Here is a 22,941-nt window from a genome sequence, read left to right as displayed (position 1 = left end):
GTTGCAACCATATATATATATTATTGAATCCATTCGGATCTCATCTGTGCATCAATTTCCTTTTACATATATATTTAAAAATTTTAACTGACACATAAATCGTATCTGACTAACATAGCTAAAAATGTAGGCTGAAAAAAATTCGAATTCAAATGGTATACGTTCGTTATGATGAAACGACGAGGTTTAAACACGTCCCATCTCATCCTTTCGTCGACCATTATGTGTTAAATTAATTATTGAAGGAACTATAATATATATAGCTATAGCTCGATGTTAACAATCATTATAATACTGTCGTTAAACACATACCGAAGAAGTGGAAACATATGCAAATTGAATTGGTATGCCTACAGTATCCTTTGTACGCCCATAGAAATTCTTCGAGCAAATTGTACATTCAGTTGCAGTGAGGAGCTGCATTTCTAAATGGGTCTCTACTATCCACTTGACTAACGTTCGGCGTGAGTACGTTCCCTTACTATCAGACGTACTACCTTTACTAGAACAACTACTACTATATGACTACACATTGAACGCGGCGTATGAACAGCGTTGGGTATAAACGAAAATTACAATGACCCAGCGTACAAGTCTATAGCAGGTTTTTGAAGAACAGTGGTCGGCAAACTGTGCTCTTTGCCTACTTGAGTGCGGTTCTTCCACAAATGACGTGTATAAATAAACCTATTTTATTTTAATGTAATAGTATTCTAATACAATTTTCAGGTTTATTCAGTGTATCTTTTTAAAAACTGGGTTTTTGTAAAGGAATTTGACTCTCGGAAGAAATCTTTTGACTAATGAGTTTGCCGACCACTGTCGTAAAATATAAACCGCGGTGATAAAAAATTGTTTATCGAGACGCCGAAAATCCTTCCCGCAATCTTCATTTTTGCCAAAAAAGAACATATATCAGCCAATTCGAAGCATCGGGGCTTTCGGAAATACAGCCCATGATCGCGTAATACATATGTGAAAACCTATACAGACAGAAATAAATATCCTAGAATCGCGGTTGAAATAATCGTTGGAAACTTAACCAGTGGTGAGATATTGTGCAAGATTTCTCGCGTATGCGCGGCGATTTTAGCCTCAGTAAAGAAAAATTCTTGATACAATGTGTATTTACCTTGAACACCCTGTAAAATATCGGTCCTTTCCCGCCAATATAACTGCTCCAGGGCTCCACTACCTTGTTATCATAATATAGATACGTTATACTGTTTTGGACACGCATGTGCGAAAAATCTTGCACAATATTTCATCACTGTTCGCGAATCGTTCGTAGCCATCGCTACGTTTCAGAGAAACCTCTCGCATGGAAGATCGCGCGATTGTGTGCGCGCACACGCACACAGGTGCGGTTCTATCACAGGCTCGCTGAGAACGTTCCCCACGCACACTGAGAAAAGAGAAATGCACACCGTCGGAGAGAATAGGACCAACACGCGCACAGGGTCTATTCACTGCGATTCAAGATGGAGAGAAAACAACGTCGTATGTGTCTCGTAAGGTGGTTGTAAACAAGAAAGTCGGACGACACGGAGCGGAGGTTCCTCCGACGGAAGGAGAGACAACTTTGAACTCGAGATGGCGAAATCTGTGTTGAGCTCGGACTCTCTTCCCAAGGCTGGTCGAGTAAACGAAGGTAAGACGACGGCTGTTCACGAATTATGTGCTGTCACTTTTGATCGCGATCATCGCGATTAGATTGTGGCGATTTAATGCAACTCCGTTTTGATGCTATCGCAGTTTGCCGGGAGTGGTTGGTTCACGAGGACGGGGCACTCGCGTACCGTTTGCAGGACGAAGAAAGTAGGTATTTAATCAAACATATTCGAAAGCTCTCCTCCTGCCAGAATGATCTCACCGTATTGTTGCTCGCAGTCAGGGAACACTACACCGGCAACAAAGTGCGCAATGCCCAAGTCAGAGAAGATCTACCGAAAGCGAAGGTGGAACAGGAATTGGAAGCGATGAGATATCAAAGCTACGTTCAACAACAGTCCGTATCTATATAGCTCTCGTTATGTGCTGCATCTATAGATTTTTTTCACAACGATATACATACACGATTTTTCAGAGAGGAAAGAGATGCTATGGTGGCGAAGCAGATTGCTCTGACCCTTGAGCGAGAAGAAAGGCAGAAAGAAAGAGAGTTGCAAGAGCAGATGAGATTACAGTTGAGACTCGACGATGAAGTAACACAGTTGGAACTTGAGAAACACATTCAAGAGGAAAAGGATGAGGTAGTGGTACAGCATTGCTAATTTAAATGCATTAATGAGATGTCTTTTATTAATATTATATTTATTGACAAAAGGAACTAGCAAGGAAGTTGCAGCAAGAGGAAGAAGAGAATGCTATAGACACTCAGGATGGACCCGTGGACGAACAATTTCTGTTGGATCAGAAGATTGCGATGGAAGCACAGGATGCAGAATTGGCCAAGATGTTGCAACAGAAGGAGCGTGCGAAGGCTAGGAAGGCTAGGCAAAGAGCAAGACAGAGAAAGCTGGAGAAACAACTTCAGAAAGATATGGAGGAGCAGAGCGTTACTGAAAAGCCTCAGAGGCCAGACAAGCTGGACTTGAAAGCTACGCCTGGTAAAAGTAGGATGCAGCCGAATCTGAATTGTCCAGAATATCCGGATCCCGAGGAGATCCAGATACTGGATGATCCTGTGGAGAGTATACGAGAAGTACCAAACGTGGCTGCGATTATCGATCCCACGTACAATGGAAATGTGCACCGACACACTTCCAGTAGCTCGAGCAGTACTGTCAGTCCTACGTACGCGTTACCTACACCACCCCAGGAGCTTATGAACGAAGATATACCATGCTACATGCCTATACAAGGACAACGAAGAAATCAAATGCAGTCCCCGTCACAGGTCCACGAAGAGAAACAGAAACGTAGAGTAAAGGACGGCTGCAAACAGCAGTAAAATGATTTCAAGGTTCGAATATATCAAGTACTTTCGATGAAACTACGTTTTGTTGCCATAAGAACATTAATCATTAGTATAATATATTGTAGAAACCTAGAGTTCAACTTTGAAAAGAAGCTCGGGAACGTAGAAGGAGACTCGTCCCAGTAAAAGCAATACTTTGCATAGTATGAAGAGAAATGTGCCTTCGAGAAAAAGGGTACGGTGTAAAATGAGATCGATGAATGTTTAAGGTCTAACATTTGAAATAACGAGTTGCGCACCGTCCTAAATCGTAGACCTGCCTTGAATCGTGTACATTTACAATCCATTTAAGATACGATGATATATCTATTGTGCTGACAACAAAGATTTTTATGAGGAAGCAAAAAGGGCATAGTGAAATAGACAATCGGAGTTTTGAAGGCGACGTAATCAAATAAGCAAACAGAAATGTACAAAAGATTGACTATTTAGACTGAATTATGAAACGATTAAATCGAGACAGGCTTTAATCGAATCTACATATATACACGCTCTTTCTGCGAAGGAAATTTTGTTTAATAGGTTTAATAACACACAAGATGTGCATGCTTCTTAGAGGGAATTATTCTCTTTTCAAGTGCTTGAGGTGCAGCGCGAGAAATAATTTACTGCCAAAGATGTATTATTAGCGCTCACTTTGAACCCAAATGAGTTAATTATCGATGAGTTAACCAGATGAAAGAAAAATGAATTTTGAATGGTGTGCTTTAACAAAGTGCTTCTTGGCACTTTGATAACTTAATAGCTTCTAATTCAGTTGTTAAGACTCAAAGATGTAGTAAAGTATATATGTTAATAATCTCTGTAACAATTTCCCAATATTTAAGTTTGAGAAGCGTAATGCTACACTGGTTTTTCTACTAATCAACGAAACACGATTAATATTCGGAAGAAGTATAAGAGCAGTTTAATTTTTAGTATTATTTAAATACCAATTTAATATTTAAAATATAAACAGTATATTATTTATGGTGTTTGGAAATCTCTGTATTCGATAGAAGTAGTATTATTTTTTACATTTATTGTATGAATACATCTATACATGGGTAATAAATTGTAATAAATGTAAAATTGTAATAAATTATTTACAAAGCTATGATACACGTTTTCATCGAAAACCCCATACGCATGTTAATATACCATACAACAGTAATTCATTCCATAAGCTTGTGTGTGTGTGTGTGAAATAGAGAAAGAGAGAAAAAAAAAGATATAATGATAAATATAATGTAACAAATATATTTGACGAATAGTATATAAAAGTAATTGATTCTAGCGATATACAAATACTAAGATCAGATGTTCGTTCGATATAATACACTCTCGTAACTCTTCTTCTCGATTGAAACGTTTCCGAAAGAAAAATCAACAATTTTCGTTTTGTTTTCTGTACAGCTGCCTACAAGATTCGAGATTCTACGGTAAGGAAAATAACAAAAATAAATGTAAAATGTACGTTTAATGTGCGAGATGCATGAAATGATAGAAACAACTTGAACAAAAATTTATAGATTATACAAAATAATCTTTTCAACAAAGCACACTTTCCTCGAAAAATATGCTCTACACAAAATGCACATTTAAGCTCGAAGATAATATATAGGGATTGTTCACTGATAAACATATTCGATAATAAAAAGAAACACTCGCTTCTTTCAGTGACAACGTTTCATCTCTTATGGTCCCACATATTAAATTCTGTTTCCTACTGTATAAAGAAATCAGCAAAAATATAACAGTCATTTAAAAAGAAATCATAATTTCGGGAAGAAATATTTGTAATCCTTAGTCGTTACGAAACTGTGACGGTGTATGGTTCAATCAGAATTGGAGAACCGGTCGAAAATGGAATTACTAACTGCATTTAATTCGACATGCTATTCGATCTTTTAGGTAATACAAATTTTCTCCTACAATGATTTACAATAACCGGAACGTAATTACCCGTGTTTTTAAACTGTGACTTTCTCTGTACAATGTGCTGTGATTCTTCCTCTTCCGAGTTGTCCTTACTCAAAATAGAATAACGTTGCTTAATCTCCTGCGTGAACAATAAAAGAAGAAATTAGTATGTGCGACTACGGTGAAGTGCTCAATACGCTAATACAAAAAGAAAAGAATAGTGCACGATTCTTAGTTGATGTGTTGGTAGTTTGCGCGACTGTTGCGCGTCGTAGACAGAGCAGATAGGAAGCAGAACGACAGAATGAATCTAATTGAAAAGTAATCACGTACGATTATCAGGTGCCACGGTCTTCGACCTGGTATGAGGCGGGGAAAACACAAAGTTCGGCACTTCTTGAATAGCTGAAATATTGCAAACGGTATCGTCAACGTGCTACAAATAAAACAAGTCTGCAGACTCTATATCGCAAGAACTACCTTTCTCATCCGATGGCGGATTGTTTGTTTTGTCCGGTTGAGAAAACGAAAACTGTTCGCTAGCATCTTGCTTCGCGCTCGCTCTTCTTCCACCTTTCCTTGGTTTCGAGGCTGCTTCGGGGATCTCCTGTGCGCCAGAATCCACCGAGGTGTCCTTCCTTTTAGTAGCTTTTCTAACATTGCTAGGTTTCGGGTCTTCTTGAACCTCCACTTCCATCACCCCCTCTTCCACTATAGTTTCCTTGAGGATACCTTTCTTGCGGGCATTCCTAGTTCTCTTGATCGTGTCTGCTTGCGGAATCTCGACGCTCGCAGCTCTTCTTTGTCTAGGGACCGACGTGGTCTGTCTCTTGCTGCTCGCACCGGACATTCTCTCCTTCAACGGTACACTCAATATTTCCTCTAACTCTTCAGGTATCGATTGAATCGATGACCTACGATTCCTGGTCTTCCCAGCTGGACTGTTCACCGTTGCTACCACGTGCAACGGAGGTTCGAAGTCCTCCTCCGGGATGACCTCCTTCGCAACGCTGTTGGCTCTCCGTGTCCTAACAGGGTCCACCGTTTCTTTAGGCACCGAACTACCGCGTCTCCTCCCGAGCGCCTTAACAATACTCTTCTCTTCAGCTGCCTCTTCGCTCATCTTCGATCTATTGCTTGCTCCAGCGCCTCTAGTCTTCGAGCCCTTAGTCTCCGACTTCACCTCCTCATTTTCAACCGCTATACTCGAGGAGGACGAAGTCCTGCCGAGTCTCGTCGACTCTGGCACTTCTTTCTGCACGGAGGCAGCCCGTCTCGTGTTCCTCCTCACCGGAGTCCTGACCTCCTCCTGCTCCTCCGCAGCAGGAACATCCTTGGAGGATGCTTTCTTGCCTCTAGTTCTTCTTGCCGGAGAAACGGCCAAGGAGTCCTCCTCGCCTTCTTCCTCCACAGGATGGACATCCTTCGCCACGGACGAAGCTCGTTTACCTCTGGTCTTCTTCGGAGTAGCAACGACTGGCAACTCTTCCTCCCTTTCTTCTCCCACAGGATGAACGTCCTTCGCCACGGACGACGCCCTTCTACCTCTAGTCTTTTTCGACGAACCAGACCCTGGAGACTCTTCTTCCCTCTCTTCTTCTCCGAGAGTACTCTTGACTATCAGCGACGTTCTTCTACCCCTCGTTTTCCTCGGAGTACTCGGCGAGACCTCTTCCACCTGTTTCCCCACAGGAGAAACATCCTTCGCTATCGAAGACGCTCTCCTACTCCTCGTTCTCTTTGGCGTCGATATCACCGCGTCTTCTTCTACATGATCCTCCACGAGGGAAACGTCCTTCGCCACCGAAGACGCTCTTCTACCCCTCGCCTTCTTCGGCGTAGAAACCCCCGCGTCTTCCTTGTCTTGTTCCTCCACAACGGAAACATCTTTCGCGACCATCGAAGCTCTCCGACCTCTCGATTTACTCGGAGAAGAGGTGACGGACGATTCCTCCGACCCCGACGATCCCGTACGCCTGATCCCTTCGTCCGCCGAGGCGATCGACGCGATCAGCACCTCTTTCATCAACGAGCTCGCTCTCCTCGATCTCAGGGGCGTCTTCGGGACCATCTTCGAGGGAGAACCAACTGCCGGTGATTTGATCTCTTTCGTTATCGAGGAGGCTCTTCTGGATCTAGTCATCCTCGAGGTGACGCCGTCGTTCAGCGACGAGGCTTCGTCGTCGACGTCCTTGGGCGGAGTTTTATCCGCTGCTCCGGACATAGAATTATTGTTGTCGAGGTGCTCTTCGACGTTCTTCCTAGGGTCTGCTGGAACGCTCGCGTCGGACTCGTCGTCGGTGATGTTCGACGCGTCGAACTCGCTGTTTCTGCGAACCTGCGTCGTCCGGGACACCGTCTCGATCACCTCGGTAGTCTCTTCGAAAGCTAGAACCATGTCCTCGGCGTAGTTGGACTCGTCGTCGGTAATGTCGAAGTGGTCGCCGTTCTTCAGATCGTCTATACGCTGCTCCTGCGCGTTGTTGTCGACCTCGTCGCACAACTGCGACGTGGAACTGTTTCCGAACGTGTTCGAGAAGCTCTCGAACTCGTCGTCGTTGTCCACGTCTTCCTTGTCCTCGGTGTAGCTGACGTTCATCGCCATCTCTTCCTGGTCCTTAGAGATGCCTCCGTTCTTGTGTCGGCTCGACACGTCGCTGTCGCGGAACTTGAAGTGATTCGACTTCGGTATAGTCGGCGACATATTGTGTGTGCTCGAAGACAAGTTCAGTCCACCTTCCTCCAGTTCTTTTTCTTCTTCCTCCTCGTCGATGTTCATCGATTCATCACTGTTCCGGCATGATCTCTCCAGACTCTCCGAAGCTATCGAGGTGTTGGTAGAATTATGCATGGGAGCCAGTTGCGAGGGGAGTACGCTAGATTTTCTCAGAGGAGAGCCTATTTCGAAGCTGCTGTTCGGTGTGAGCACAGAAGGCGAGTGAAGGGAAGCGGAGAGCCATGAGCTACCCATTCTAGATGTGTGCGATATACCTTTCGACTGAGTTGTACCGAAATCTCCCAGCAAGCTTGACGCTTCCAAGTGGGCGTTCCCTAAGCTTCTTCTGCTCGAATCCCGGAACGAGGAAGACTGCAGGTGAGATCTGCCGATGCTCGGCCGGGGACGAGCAGCGTAGATTTTCGTGCAAGTGATGCTACCCCCCGACAAGACCGCGCTCTCCATCGGAGACTTGTCGGTCTCCAACGAGCTGAATAACGCATCGTCGCTTCTCTCCGTAGTGTGCACCCCACCCGAACTGTCCCCTAAGCTGATCTCGTCGTTGCTGGCGTTCTTCTTCGACTGGGAGATGTTGAACCGTATCTGTCTGTTGATCTTCTTCTCTTTATCGATGGCTGCCGAGCTGCTGTCGGTGGCTTCCGCTTGCACGGAACCGAGGCTCGGCGACGTCGAGTTCCTTATAAGCTGTCTGATCTTCAGGATAGAATGAGGCGTCTCGACGCAAGTGCCCCTGTGAGACACCTTGCGCTTCACTAACGGAGTGCTGAACGCTGCGCTCAAAGCCGCATCCCCATCGTCCACCAGTTTTCTGCGCTTCACCCTCTCCGGTGTTCCCTTACCGCTGTCGTCCTCCGCCTGCACCTCGTCCAACGTCCGTTTCCTGTGTATCTTCTGCATCACTTTCGGAGACATGACGCAGTCGATGTCAATCTGTTCATCGATCGATTTGAGCGTGGTGCACGGAGCAGTGATGAACGGTATCACAGCCTTCTCCTCCCTGTGAAAGGTCTCCTTGGCTTTCTTGATCACCGTCTCGTAGATGCTCGTTGTTCGTTCGCAGTTCTTCTTGTACGTCATCGGTCTCGGATACCTGGGCTCTGTCCCAGTCTCCGAGGCGGATTTGCTCATGTTCATCGAGAACTTCTTCATGATGTTCGGCAAAGTCGCGTTGTAAGCGTTCAACATGTCCGCGTGATCGTTTTTAGTGGCAGGGTTGAATCGGACGGCGGCGAAACTCCCGCTGTTCGCTTCCATGTAGCGGCAGCGTTGCAAATAGTACAACAGCCTCACGTCCTCGGACTTGCTCTCTTCCAGGAACTTGTCGAACATCTCCTCCTCCTCGGTGTCCAGGGCCAGGTGCAACACGTCGGTCAGCCTGTCGTAAGCTTTGCACGACTGGAAGAAACACATGAGCAGCTGCGCGTAATGTGTCTGCGGCCTGTGATGAAAGGCCGACTGGACTAGACCATGTTCCACCGACAGGTCGATCAACGTGCTTTGATCTTGAACCGACGACAGAGGAGGCTTTCTTATGCGCAGGTACATCAGAGCTAGCTTGTGCTGATTGTTTTTGATCAGGGTTCTCAAGACCAGCTTGTGTTGCCAGTCTTTCACGTCAGGATCGGAGATCAGCTGGCCGGTCATCATGCCCAGGAATCCGCGGTAGTCCTCGTGGTCCAGAAGCCAGAACGCTTGCGTCAGCTTAATGATACTGGAGCTGATCTTGAACGACGAGGGATACTCCATCAGCTGATCTAGACTCGCGCAGGAGTCCGATAACACCAGATCCAGGTCCATCAGGAGGTAGATCGTGATCTGATGTTTGCACTCGAGCTTATCCGCCTCCCCTTGATCGCAGTCCGTTAGGTAACTTCTCAGCAAAGACTGCAACGACGGAGGTGGATAGTAACCATTCGCGGACACGTCTCCGGACTCCCTTTTCCATTGGGAACTCAGAGCAGGACACTCCCGTGCTATCAGCTCGTCTATAAAGAACACTTCCTTGATCTCGCCAGGTTGTTCGTCGTTTACGACAGACTCCCTCTTCTCTTTGTACAGGTGATGCAATTTGTCGTAAGGGTAAGGTATTTTCATTGAGGCAGACATTGGCGTCTCCATGTCCTGCGATTCCGGCAGCAAGCCTGCGTCGTAGAACCACAGAAGCACCTGGAAATAGATCGACACGCGTCTCAGTGCTTTTCGTTGCTTCACCAGACCGTTCGTCTCCAGCGGCAATTTCGACACCACGTTCGACAGACACTCCAGCTGCTGGTAACAAAATCTCAAGGTCTTCAGCTCAGACTCGCCGATGTTGTTGCCCGATTGGTCGAACAGAGGCACGCATAGATGATCGGCGATCATTTTTATAGAAGCTGCCCGCTGTATACCCCATTTCAAGAAGCTCGGATACATGTACGCTGCACTACCGTCCGACCATTCTTTCGCGCACCTTATCAAGAAAGTCGCCCAGTGTTGCTCCAAGCAAAGAGACAATAACATGTCTCGCTGGGCGTTATGGTCGCTCGAGAAGGATACCTCTGTGTTGAACGGTACCAAACCGACGGCGAGACACTTGTGGAACATCTCGGAGGGTTCTGTTAAGAGAATTGGTCCGGCCATTGCCATTTCGTGAAGCAGCTCGGCTTGGACACCTCGGGACAACCAACACGTTAACTTCGACCGGCTCAGCTCTATCCACTCGAGTGCTAACGATCTTGGATAGAACAGTTCCTCCGATGAACTTAGTCTGTTGTTCGGAAATTCTTGCAGAGTACGAGGAACGTAAGTGCAGCTAACCATCTCGTTGCTCGCCACGTTAGACGGTCGACCATCGGTGTCGTAGCTGGCCAATATACTGTTGGGATTCTTGCATTCGTTCACGTTTCGAGGCATCTGCTCTTTGTACCATTGATTCAAGTCGAACAGCAACGTCCGACCAGTGCTGGAGATCAACAACAAGCTGTCCTCGCCTCGTCTCGACTCCGATTCTGTCTGATCTGGATTCATTTCTCGTTCGATTGCGGATAGATTCACCACTCTGTCGTCCGCGTCCAATTCGAACTCGAATTTAAGGCTCGGCTCCGCTTCCAGATTAAAGTACAAGTTTGTCCCCCTGTCGGAGTACTTTCGCTGGAATAGTAACGAGTACATTCTCAGAAGAGGGGGCACCTTCGAAGATTCGTCTTGGAAAACGACCCATAAATAGTAGAACGGTCTAGGATCGTCAGCTGGCTCCAACAACGCCAAATGCGTCACGATCATAGTCTCGTCTACCGGTAAACTTATTGACCCTACGGAACCATCGTTCTGCCATATTATCACTCTACCTAGACATCCGGATATCAAGCAGCCGATTTTTGTCGAACTGACTATGGTATTTGTTAACCGTTCGTCCAAGAAACCGGTCGACTCAAATTCTTCCCGATTGAATCCAATGTGCTTTTCTATGCCTGTAAATATATACGAAATGTGATTACTGGACAAAATAAAAATGTTCTGCATTGATTGTGGGCGCAGCAAGAGTAAAATAAAAATTGATTTCATCCCTTAATGATTTTGTTGCGTTTAAAACAACGTTACAATGTTCTTCAATTTTTCTAATTTGTTATTGTTTTATATTTCACCCAGCCAATTTCTTCATAAATGCATTAAGTATTGTTGGGAAAGATGAGCACAAGACTATGGAGGATCTCTTACGTTGATTCATTACGTTGCAAACCATGTGTTTGCTCTTGTTCAACTGATTCCTATGGAGAGAATCTTTCGATGTTACAAATTCTATATCAGCTGGATTGGATTCGTCCATGATAAGAGACAAATCATCCGGCATCTCCCAAGCAGATCTCTGAAGATCGATCATCAGATGATGAAGGTTACGTAATACTATGCAAGCTATCCCATCCATTTGCATTAGGAAACTATCTGGTCTCTTCTTGTTGAACTCCTCCCATTTTGCTCCACCGGATACAATACAAACCTGCTCAACTCCTACCGGCATCTGTAAACATGTAGACTGTCAATAACAATTCCAAATGCTTCGCCAACGTTTCGATGTAGAACAAGCATGCCTGATGTAAAACCTACTTTTATAGCTCGAAGAACACGAGAGCTAGCACAGTCGAAGACACACACCAAGCCTGTGGAATCTTTAATTCTAGTGGCGCCATTATCTAAACCAATTAGAAGCAACGGTAATTCTCCAGGCTGTGCTGGGAATTCACACACACAGGCGATCTTCCCACGAAAGGTCCACGAGCTGATACTTTCTCCGGTCCTTGCATTGAAAATGATTATGTGGGAACCGTAGTTCAACCAAGCATATCTAGTATCACTTAGAAAGCCTCCGCAGTGGCTATCGATACCGCTATAAGGTTGCGAACCGTTAGACGATCCTCCTTCGTTTCCATCGGTCTTATTGGATTGAGACGAGAACGCATGTTGAATGTCTATGACGTTGTGTATCTGTGGACAAAATGAAGAGTAATTTCGATGTCTTCATAAATGCGTAATTCCTATCAAACTTCTGGTAAAAAAATGTTAAAATGTTAAATATCTAATTACAACTAAAACAATTGTTTCGTTTGAATTGAAACGCGAGTAATTTTGTACAAATCGAGGTGCCAGTAAATACAAAATCTTAATAGAAAATATGCATAAACATTCAGTGAAATAAATAGCCCATGAAGATTTCGAAATATACAGGAAAGAAGAGAAAATATTTGACAATAAGATTTACCTCACAGTTCACTTCTTCTAACTCTTTCATTGTTTAGAACCAATATTAAAGCACAGTGGATGCGAGAAAATCATTTATACGTTCTTTCGCTAAGGTCACCATAAGGTTATGTTGCCGCCAAATTTCCACAATTCCGTCACGTTCCTATGAAGACGTATACCATCAACTTGTAGCCTGTATATTCACAATACTGTCCGATAGAGTACCGTTAACACCACGTAATTTAGAAACACGCGAGAAATCTTGGTGTTACATTAAAATACGTTTCACAACTCGTGCATTCATTTTAAAACCTCAACTAAATATACAACCGCGAAGTACGTTAGGAAACGCTACCAATCGCACACGTGCTGCCAACTATGTTTGAAAATGACCGGGCACTTGAAATACTTCGTCCACTATACAGGGTGTCCCAAAATTCCTTCAACAGCCAGAAATCGGAGCTTCCTCAGATCATTTGAAGCAACATTTTCCTTTGCAAAAATGTTATCCGCGGCTTTGTTTAGGAGTTATTAACGAAAAATACGGACCAATCAGAGCGCGACCTAGACGTGAGTTGACACAGTCGGCCAATCAACAGTTGGCGCGCCGGGCAGACTGTGCCAATTCGCATCTTGGTCGCGCTCTGATTGGTCCGTATTTTTCGTTAATAACTCCTAAACAAAGCCGCGGATAACATTTTTGCAAAGGAAAATGTTGATTCAAATGATCCGAGGAAGCTCCCATTTCCGGCTGTTGAAGGAATTTTGGTACACCCTGTATATGTCGCCGTAATTATTTTCATACTCCAATCAACCTACAGCGCGCTCATTTAGCTTTCATTATAAAATTTTAATCGGGAAGGATTGAAATATTATTTTTATTTGAGTGTGAATGATCTTAGCCGCTGTTCCCCTAAAGCAAGGGTGGACACGGTTGGGGCCCCTCAAATTCTTGCTTCCCCCACCAAACTTCCTTTCATGCAACACCACAGCCGACAGACTACATACTCTACTAAAATACGTATAGGCTTTGGATAACATTTTTGAAAAGGAAAATGTCGCTTGAAATGGTTTCAGGAATCACCCCCTTTCGGGAAGTTCACGAATTTTGGGACACCCTGTATATATCAGTTGTAAATAGACTCCCGACTGCTCCCGACTCCCATGTGCTTCCATATAACGCGATGAAGAAATTTGTTTGAAATTACAATGTACATACTGAGTATCTATGTATATCTTCTGTAGCAGTAAGCGTACAGTCGTCTTATGCAATATTTTTTGTACATGTACTGTACATTTACTGCAATGCACAATACACATACAGTCTTTTTGTACTGTAGAAATTATAAGTAACTTACAATAATATATTTATCTAGGGCGCACAGTGGCTCAGTGGGTCAGTGGGTGAAGCGCGCGCCTGCGGATCCGTGATCGCCGCGCGCCGGTTCGATCTCGACGCCGGCATCTCTGGAAATATTCCATGTGCCATTTAAAAACTGGTGGTGCCCAAAAGGGTGGCTCGGAACTCACCTTATAAAAAACTGTAGGTCTCGTGGTATGATCATCGCTTGTTGTAACTAACACTTCAGGATCACATGGATTGGAGGCAACATAATTCACAGATTTGCATTTTTACGTTTCTCTTAATGATGTAATTAATGACTTAATGACTTACAAGTTAATTACTCTCGTTCGTACTTGCATGTGATACGAAACTCTGTACAAAAATTATTTACAGACTGTATAATGAACATCTTAATTACGTCTTCTACGGACTCTGGATATTCGCCAAGCGTTTGGTTCCTCGTATTTATTGTAGAGCGGCTCCAGTCGTTGATTCTTTTTGAATTTGCTGAGTTTTGTCGGGTCGCTGAACTTGAAGAATGCCGGAGCAAACTCTACCAGCCATTTTGGATCGATGGTGGTCACTTCTCTCATGTATTCTTTGGTAGTCTGCACCAGCTCGTGATAGATGACCTGTGGCAAAAATATATATAACTTCTTGTCGCAAAGTTTCATTTTTAATTCACTTACCCATTCAGGTTGCCTGTTGAACAGCGCACTGCTCGGATGAATGTAAACCACCTGGCTATCCACCAGCGTTCTGTATCCTTCTTGAGGATCCTTTTTCGCAGCATTCCTGAAGAAACCAGAGCACACAGCCTTCTGGATTCTTACAGTGTTCTTCCCAGCGGACACAACATCCAGCTTATGCCTGTTGAATTAATAAATTAAGAGTTGCAATCAATTATTCAAAGCAAAAGTATTAATAATTTATTAGTTAATTTAAAAATAAACTTAATGTTTCCCCTTCGTATATATTAATGAAAAGTATTACAATAATTTTTGTTCAAGATATAGAAAATATTAGTTAAACACCTTATTCCCCGAGACAACACAATTTTTCGTTTCCGAATATAGAAAATGCTAAGAAACCGTAATAAAGAGAAGTTACGTTTGCTTAAGCAGCAAACTAATCAAATAACTCACCTATCCATGATGCCCAGCAACTGTTTGCGCACATCCTGCGCGCGTTTCAGTGTCCTAATCTGCACGAAATTCTCATAGCACCACGCATTACTGAATTTATTATTCCTCCAGGAATTGTACACTGCTAGCAAAGTCAAATGGTCACCTTCAGGTTGATTGAACTTTGCCTTTTTCTGATCTGCTAGAGCCTGCTTATCTTTCGGTCTGTAGAACACATTCTGCACAGACAACATACTGACGATGGTCAGTATCTCGTCAGAGCACTGCAGGTGAACGCTCATGATCAGCATCTTGGACAAATTAGGCTCCAACGGGAACTCTGCCATTCTTCTACCCAATCTTGTCAATAATCCTTCGTTATCCAACGCGCTGAGACTGTGCAAGGACTCCAAGGCCATGATGAGCGATTCTACAGGCGGTGCGTCCATGAAATCGAAGTGTAACAGATCGTTGATGCCCATAGTCTTCAGCTGCAACACGGTGGTGGCTAAATTGGTGCGTTGGATTTCTGGAACTGGAGTGGGCAGCATCTCGTCTCTGTAAGCTCTCTCGGTGTAAAGTCTGTAACATTTCCCTGGACCTGTTCTACCAGCTCTTCCAGCCCGCTGTTTAGCAGCAGCCTGACTGATCGGGGTCACGATGAGACTGTCCATGCCAGTCTTGGAGTTGTACACCTTCTGTTTAACGAATCCCGGATCCACAACATAGTAGATCCCGTCGATGGTCAAGCTGGTCTCAGCAATGTTTGTAGCTATCACCACCTTCCTGGAACCCGGTGGAGCTGGCTCGAATATCCTGGTCTGCATCTCGGAAGGCAACGCAGAGTACACCGGCAGAATGATCAGCTCTGGGACATCCGGTCCCAGGGATTTCATCCTCTCGTACAAAATCTCGCAGGCTGTGTCGATCTCCTCCTGACCGGTCAAGAAGAGCAATATATCTCCCGGTGGCTCTCTCAGATGAATCTGCATCACTGTGATCAATGCAGCGTCCAAATAATCCGTCTCTGGCTCCTTAGTGTACATCACCTCTACCTCGAACGTTCTGCCAGGTATAGTAAAAATCGGAGCCTCGAAAAAGTACTGCGAGAACTTCACCGCGTCCAAAGTGGCGCTGGTGACGATGAGCTTGAGGTCTGGTCTCCTTCCAACTGCCTGCTTCAGCAAGCCAAAGAGAACATCGGTGTGAATCGTACGCTCGTGCGCCTCGTCCAACATTATAACCGAATAGGTCTTCAGATCCAGATCCATGAGACATTCTCGAAGCAGCATACCGTCAGTCATGTACTTGATGTTAGTCTCCGGGCCGGTGCAGTCTTCGAAACGGATCGTGTAGCCTACTTCTTGGCCTAATCGACAACCGAACTCTTCGGCCACTCTTTTGGCGACCGACATTGCTGCGACTCGTCTTGGCTGGGTGCAGCCGATTTTCCCACGAGCTGTGAATCCAGCCTCAGCTAAATATTGCGTGATCTGAGTGGTTTTTCCAGACCCGGTTTCTCCAATTACTATCAGAATTTGATTATCAGTCACGGCCTTTACCAAATCGTCCCGTAGCTTGTATATTGGCAAGCTCTGACGCTGCTCCAGCAAAGTCAAGTTTGTTTTCTTTCCGAAGGATGATTTCTTGCCGCCTATAACGTGCTTCTTCCATTCAGGAAGGTCCTGAGTTTGCAGACCAATGCCTCGCATGTTTGCTACCAGAGTCCTGCTTTCCGCTTCCGGCAGAGGATCGATCCAGTTCTTGTTGAGCCCGGTAGGCACCGAGTCCATCTCCTGTTCTCTTTGTAGCATCTTCTGCTCTCTCCTCTCCTTCGCTAGAGCACTCTGCATCATCGCAGCTTGCGCCAGAGAACCGTCAGGGTTTTTCACAATGCGCACAGGACTCAGATCTCCAAGTGCTCGGCCGTGGCCGTGCAAGAACGGCGGCTCTTCTTCGACAAGCTCGATTTCCACGTCTTCTTCTTCATCGTCCTCGCGTGGCAGAATTCCAGTCTCCATGTCGAACTCTGGCAATTCGTTTCTGTCGATGCAGGACGCTGCCAACATCTGCTTTATCTCCCACTTCTCTGGGGACGATAGTCTCTGCACTCGCTTCCTGGAACAAGTCTCGTCTTCATCCCAGTTACCCTGAAGTTCCAATAACGATGTTGGCCTGTCCGGATTTCGCAGATGCTTCTCGTCTTCTTCGGTTTTAGCGACAGCCACTACAGGATTCAAGTCTCTGCCAGTTTCCTGGTCTACGTCCTTCATGCTCAAGGATACCTGAAAGTATTATATTTTAGTTACGAATTATTATTAGTAGACTTTCGAGCGAAAATTTAGTGTGTATTACCTTCTGTCCACCAATATTGAGAACCTTCACAAGGACCTTCTGGCCCCTAGACACCACGTCGCTAGCACTAGCAACCCTTCCTTCTCTACGCAATTGTGAAATGTGAACGAGTCCCTCCCATCTGCGTTTCAAGCCCTCCAGCTGCACAAAGCAGCCAAAAGGAACAATATTAGCTACTTTGCCAGAGTAGATCTTCCCAACTTCAGGATCCATGGACATCTCCTCCACGGATCTCGATCTCGAACGATCCGATCCATTCCTGAAGGCAGAGTGCCTCCCAGAGTGTCTGTCTTTGTAATCCCGAGATTTCCTATCTCGTGATCTGGATCTTCTGCGATCCTTCGACCTGTGACGCTTCCTCTCTCTAGATTTCGAGCGTCCTCTCGATCTCGAATGCGATCTAGATCTATGTCTTTTCTCTTTGCGATTCGATGAACGCGATCTGTGTCTTTTTCTGTCTTTAGATCTACTCCGTCTTGAGTGTTTAATCTTTTTCTCAGTCTCTATTGGTTTTTCTGGTTGGATCTCTTTCTTAACATCACCGCTAGACTTCTTGTGCGACGGAGCCAGCTCTTCCAAGCTTGCCATTGCGTTGCTGACTATATCATCATCTTTGAGCTCCTTAGGGTCTGGTGCTTTCGGCTCGTCGTTCGGCAGAGCCAAACCAGGGAACTTTTGTGCTAATTCGTCTTGTTTTGCTGCAGACAGTGCGGGCTTGTCCTGCGTTGGTCTAGTTGGCTTCATGTGCTGTATTATTCTCAAGAGATTTGCCATGAACGATTCCTAAAGAGACAATGATGTGTTAAAATGTATAAAAATGAAGAAAACATTGAGTATATGAATCGCTCACTGAAAATTCTGCTCCATTTTCCAGCAGGACTTTCTTGAATTTGTCGAAGGTGCTGTTTTCCTCCGCCAAATGAATAATGAACTCAGCTGTAATACGAACGAAACATCGCAAAATTATGGGTTGTTGTTGATTGACGAAATATTGGGGAGCAAACTTGTTGTATTTTAATACGAAATCGGGAAGAAACAGAATAATAATAGAGTGATTTTATTACTCACCTAAATCCTTGTCGTTCAGTCCCAAATGATTCTCCAATTCCGTGCATATCTTCGACACTAACGACAAGTGTTCGAGCTTTGAGACCTCATCCATGTTTAACGTTTTTATAAATCTTGAATAGTAATTTCTGTCGTGATTGCAATAAATTTCCCCACAGGTTACTATATCAAAAACTTAACTAATAGCCAACGTTTCTTTCAAGGAGGTCCCAAATTTCTCTAGTTTTCATGGAAATGCCTACGAAGCATCAACCATGGTCAACGTCTTGCGTACGAAAGGAATGGCACAAACACTGTGTTTAAATTAAACTGCAGAACATCACAGCTTAACATTTATTAAATTCTATTCTCTGCAAGTCGCTTTTGCAGCATAGACAACAGAATATTTAATACAAAACACGACTTTTATGTTACGAACACATGCGAGCCACGTCTGAAAAAATTCGTAAAAGTTCTATCGGAGAGTTTCTTGCGGTAGATATCCATGTCTATCTCATCGCACGCCGATGTGGACGATAATCCAACGGGATAATCTAGACATCATTCCCGAGAAAATAGATTTTCTGTTGCTCGCGGTACATAATTCGAATCTGTCCCAAACACGGTGTCATCCTCTTTTCCCTCGTTTCACAGGTCACAATCAGTGTTTATGTACGCCATGAAATCTATTATGTCTGTTTCCGCGTCGTGCTCAAAAGATCGCCTCCCATGAAGTTTAATCACTTCATCAGAGACAATGAAAGACACTAATGTTTGATGTATTTATACGAACTCGGACAACATACAACTGCATACAACTGCATACAACGGATACAACAATACAACATGCGTAAACCGCAGAGGTAGTATATCATAGTATATGCAATGTGATCAAATGTGATGTCAAAGTGTAACACTGCGGCACCGTGAGAGCGGAGACGCCTTGGACTATAATGCACTTATCGTAGAGAATGATTTTACCGACTGTGGGACCGGAATCGGAAGTGGTGTCATCCGACGATGATAAGGCGAAGCTTGAAGCACACAATGGTTACAGATTTCTACTTTATCCATCGTCGAGATTATTGTGATCGATAAATCAGTTATTAATTGATTAGATACCTGTCTTATCGACTTTGTACGAAACTACGGTCGCGCGAGCTGTCACTTGAGAAACTTTTCAAGTACGATGCAGTAGTATTGATCTTCACGCAGAAATCGAATCGAAACTTGTTGGCACAAAGCAAATGAGGTTGTTTACTTTGAAAATATCATTGTTCATCAGAGTTTATTTACTCAATTATATTCTGTTCATTTATTGACTCTTGGGAACTGTACAGGAAGAGTGTGAAATAATTTAAAACATTTGTCCTGCTACACAAGCTTTGATTAATGCTTCAAATGCTTTAATAGAAAAATTCTCAGCCATTAGGCAATTGATGCAGTCGCCAAGTTTATATTTCCGTTTGGGAACCGGAAGTTCCAGATGCATCCGCGCAGGAAACGCTAGAAAACAGCAAGAGGCACAAATGTGCAGCCTATTTACACGGCTATCTATTGTTCTTCCGATAAAGTGTCGTGTTTGTAAAAGTTTCTCGTCCGAGTCCCAGTTCCCTTATTCGACGCTTTTCGCAGGGAAACTTTGCGGTTGAAAGTGAGGATGGTTCGGAATGGAACGGACGTCGAGTACAGACACTGCTAGAACATGCAAGCTCCCTAATCAATGCAATTAATCATTCTAATTTCCTTAGACAAATCTACAACAATTATTCTAATTCACTCACACCATATTCCTCCGATTAATCATTACCATGATCTGTGCTCGAAGCAGGCACGCGTGGTATACAACTAGAAAATGATTAATTTAATCAGCTGAACGCCGAGTTGTTGCAGATATTAATCGACAGAAACATCCGCGGCGAAACCTGTTGCTGGCCGAGGGTAATTACAGCCTATGGTCGGGAATTATGCCAGGAGTGGCGCGATCCATTCCGGTTTTCCGGTGGGCGAGACCGTGTAACTAACGCTATAACTGAAAATAGCCGGTGAAAATGAAAAGGATCGGAGCGCCGCGCGGAGTCTAAAAACGTAAAAACCGCCGAGGGGCACGCGCGATCGAGGAATCCAGCTGTCAGGCCATAAATCGTCGAACGGTTTACTTTGTATTCAGGAAATTTATTTGGACATTTTTCTACGGGCCGGCCGAACGTCTGTTGATATTCGCGGACGCGGGATCCATTGGCGAAGATACTCCTCACATTTCCACGTATTCGCGAATTACCGCGAATGGCCGGGGCCATTTTATCGAAATGTTTTTTTAATTGCGAGAGACAACCTGGACGAAACACTCTCTGCGACTGCTCTCGATTTTAAATAATCCCTGAATTATTGTCAGGTCCGTCATCTCGGTAAAACCTAATGGATTCAGTCGTAAAGTGTGATCTTCCAGCTTTAATTTGAGGCTTTGAACGTTCAAAAATAGCTGCGGGAACACATCCTAAAATTGATCCAAAGTTATCCTTTAAAATTGCTCGATTTTCCTCCAGTGCATCGGGATTTTGCATTTTTTACGATGTGATATCGATTTTTCTTTGAAACCTCAATTATCTTCTCGCAAAGTGCGATCCTTAATCTCTGATTTAAGCTATGAAACATTAAAAAATTCGATCTTTTCGTGGAGATGTTAATTAATAAAGTCGGTCCTCACTTTCTCCCAATAACGCAGCGAGGAAGCACAGTCCCGCCATATTTCCTTGTCCCAGTTACGATTATCTTAAAATACATCTAAAGTAAGGAAATTAGGGATGCGAGTCATGCGAATGAATAGTGAAGGTTCGCCAAATATTTCAGCTATACCGAGTTTCATTGGTCAAGGAAGAAGAAGAAGATATAATTCATTAACTATATTATTGAATATACTTGTATAGAAGGTAGAACGAGGTTTCGAGAATTGGCTAGAATGAATGCGCTTTGAAATCCTGAAATAGTAACTTGCAGGTGAAAATATCATGTGTCCCAAACATAATTGTTCTTCTCTCTCCCAACATTGTACTAAAAATTGAATCTTTAGAAATCGTGGAAATTCAATTTGCAAAGAAAAATCAGGATTTACAGAGTTCCAAAAGCAGGAGGTCTGCAAGCAAATATTTGACTAAAAATTAGATTTGTAGAAATAGTAGAAATTCAATTTGCAAAGATAAAATCGCGATCGACAGAGTTCCAAAAGCAGGAGGTCTGCCGGAAAACATTTTACTAAAAATTCAATTGTCTTTAGAAATTCTGAGAAGTCAATGTGCAAAGATAAATCGGGGAGTTCCAGAAGCAGAAGGTATTCCAGATGAAAATTAGATTTTTAGAAATACATAGTGGATATTCAATTGACAAGGAAAAATCAGGATTTACAGAGTTCCAAAAAAGCAGGAGGTCTGCAAGCAAATATTTGATTAAAAATTAGATTCTTATAAATCGTGAAAATTCAATTTACAAAGATAAAATCGCGACCGGCAGAGTTCCAAAAGCAGAAATTGTGAGAAGTCAATGTGCAAAGATAAATCGGGGAGTTCCCGAAGCAGAAGGTATTCCAGATAAAAATTAGATTTTTAGAAGTGGTGGAAAGTAAATTTACAAAGGTAAATCGGGATTAACAGAGGCCCAGCTGCAGGGGGTCTTCCAGATGGCGCTGTTTCGAAGAAAGCAATCGTTTGAAATTTTCATGAGTTATCGATTTCACGTTTTTGGCGTTAGTATACATATAGTGGCTCTAATTAGAACGGCTCCTCGCAGGATGTCTCTGCGAGGCGGATGCATTTCTCCGGCAGGCTCGGCGAGGCCGCGGTTGACCCGTGTAAAAAAGATCACCCTCGCATCTGTTGCTGAGCGCAACAGATCCCCTGGTCTGACGAAGAGGATTGCGAAGAACAAGGAGAAGAGTAACGCCGGCGAACGCACGCGTGCACGATCAACCGCTGAATGCACATGCACATGCACATATTTCTCATCGTCCTCGTCGCTGGACCAACGGTCCCCGTGTCGTTCTTCGATTCTTCGTTTCCACGATTTCCACGGCCCAGTTCGCCGGACAACTCTGCTGAAATCGAAAGCATATTGGAATCTGGACTCCAGGATCGATGAGACGAAAATACACCGGTCTGGAAAGCTACACCGAGAATCCTACCATTTTCGATCTTCAAACTGTTATTATTTAATAAAGCTTAATTAGTACGAATAAATAAAAGATGAGGAAATAAGATGGTAAAACTTGGCTCAATTTACTTACAGTATAAATTAATTCATCTTTGGAAGTTGCCAATTTATTCGTCAGTTGACTTTCCATGATTTGTGAAAATGGCACTGCCTAAACGAAAGTGTTTTCAATTTTTACATTCCACGGATTTTGCATTTTGAAAAATACAGATGTTACAGGAGAGCGCTTCAAAGTCCTTCGATAGTTTAACACTAAAACTACCGAGCTCTGAAAGCGATTGAAATGTTTTAGGCTATATTTATTTAGATTTCGTGCAATTTTTTTATTGCAATATGCGCTTGCATAAGGAAATTTACCGAATCATTTTCCAACGTCAGAATTTCAGTAATTATAAAATTAAAAATGTAAGACCGGTCATTTGACCCGCAATGGTAGGTTTAGTGTTAACTAGCTGTGGCTGCAAGTAACAACAAATAAAACCTGACAGTTATATTAGAAAGCTAAAAAAGTTGTGACGTTTTTCTTCAAATA

The 22,941-nt window shown here is 43.8% G+C and overlaps 2 protein-coding genes across 3 annotated transcripts; one reads left to right on the top strand and one right to left on the bottom strand.

Moving 5' to 3' along the window:
• Positions 1-1,323: 1,323 nt before the first annotated feature.
• LOC143218871 (uncharacterized) lies at positions 1,324-4,076 on the top strand. Its single transcript, XM_076444416.1, has 5 exons — positions 1,324-1,651; positions 1,756-1,818; positions 1,891-2,008; positions 2,087-2,252; positions 2,327-4,076. Exons 1-5 carry the CDS (start codon positions 1,594-1,596, stop codon positions 2,951-2,953), a joined length of 1,032 nt encoding a protein of 343 aa, XP_076300531.1. The 5' UTR covers positions 1,324-1,593; the 3' UTR covers positions 2,954-4,076.
• Positions 4,077-11,962: 7,886 nt separating this feature from the next.
• LOC143218867 (ATP-dependent RNA helicase DHX8-like) lies at positions 11,963-19,102 on the bottom strand. 2 transcript variants are annotated; one of them, XM_076444404.1, is made up of 8 exons: positions 18,228-19,102; positions 18,010-18,095; positions 17,160-17,942; positions 14,826-17,089; positions 14,370-14,550; positions 13,866-14,312; positions 13,694-13,802; positions 11,964-12,080 (listed from the first exon to the last, which is right to left on the bottom strand). In XM_076444404.1, exons 1-6 carry the CDS (start codon positions 18,319-18,321, stop codon positions 14,091-14,093), a joined length of 3,630 nt encoding a protein of 1,209 aa, XP_076300519.1. In that variant the 5' UTR covers positions 18,322-19,102; the 3' UTR covers positions 11,964-12,080; positions 13,694-13,802; positions 13,866-14,090. The 2 variants fall into 2 exon arrangements, with proteins under 2 accessions (XP_076300518.1, XP_076300519.1); XM_076444403.1 differs by having other exon boundaries at positions 11,963-12,080; positions 13,694-14,312.
• Between the last annotated feature and the right edge of the window lie 3,839 nt (positions 19,103-22,941).

Source organism: Lasioglossum baleicum, chromosome 20 (assembly GCF_051020765.1).
Source record: "Lasioglossum baleicum chromosome 20, iyLasBale1, whole genome shotgun sequence".
In the NCBI taxonomy this organism is placed as follows: Eukaryota; Metazoa; Arthropoda; class Insecta; order Hymenoptera; family Halictidae; genus Lasioglossum; species Lasioglossum baleicum.
Note: the sequence above shows the minus strand (reverse complement) of the source record. Positions and strands in the feature narration are given on the sequence as shown.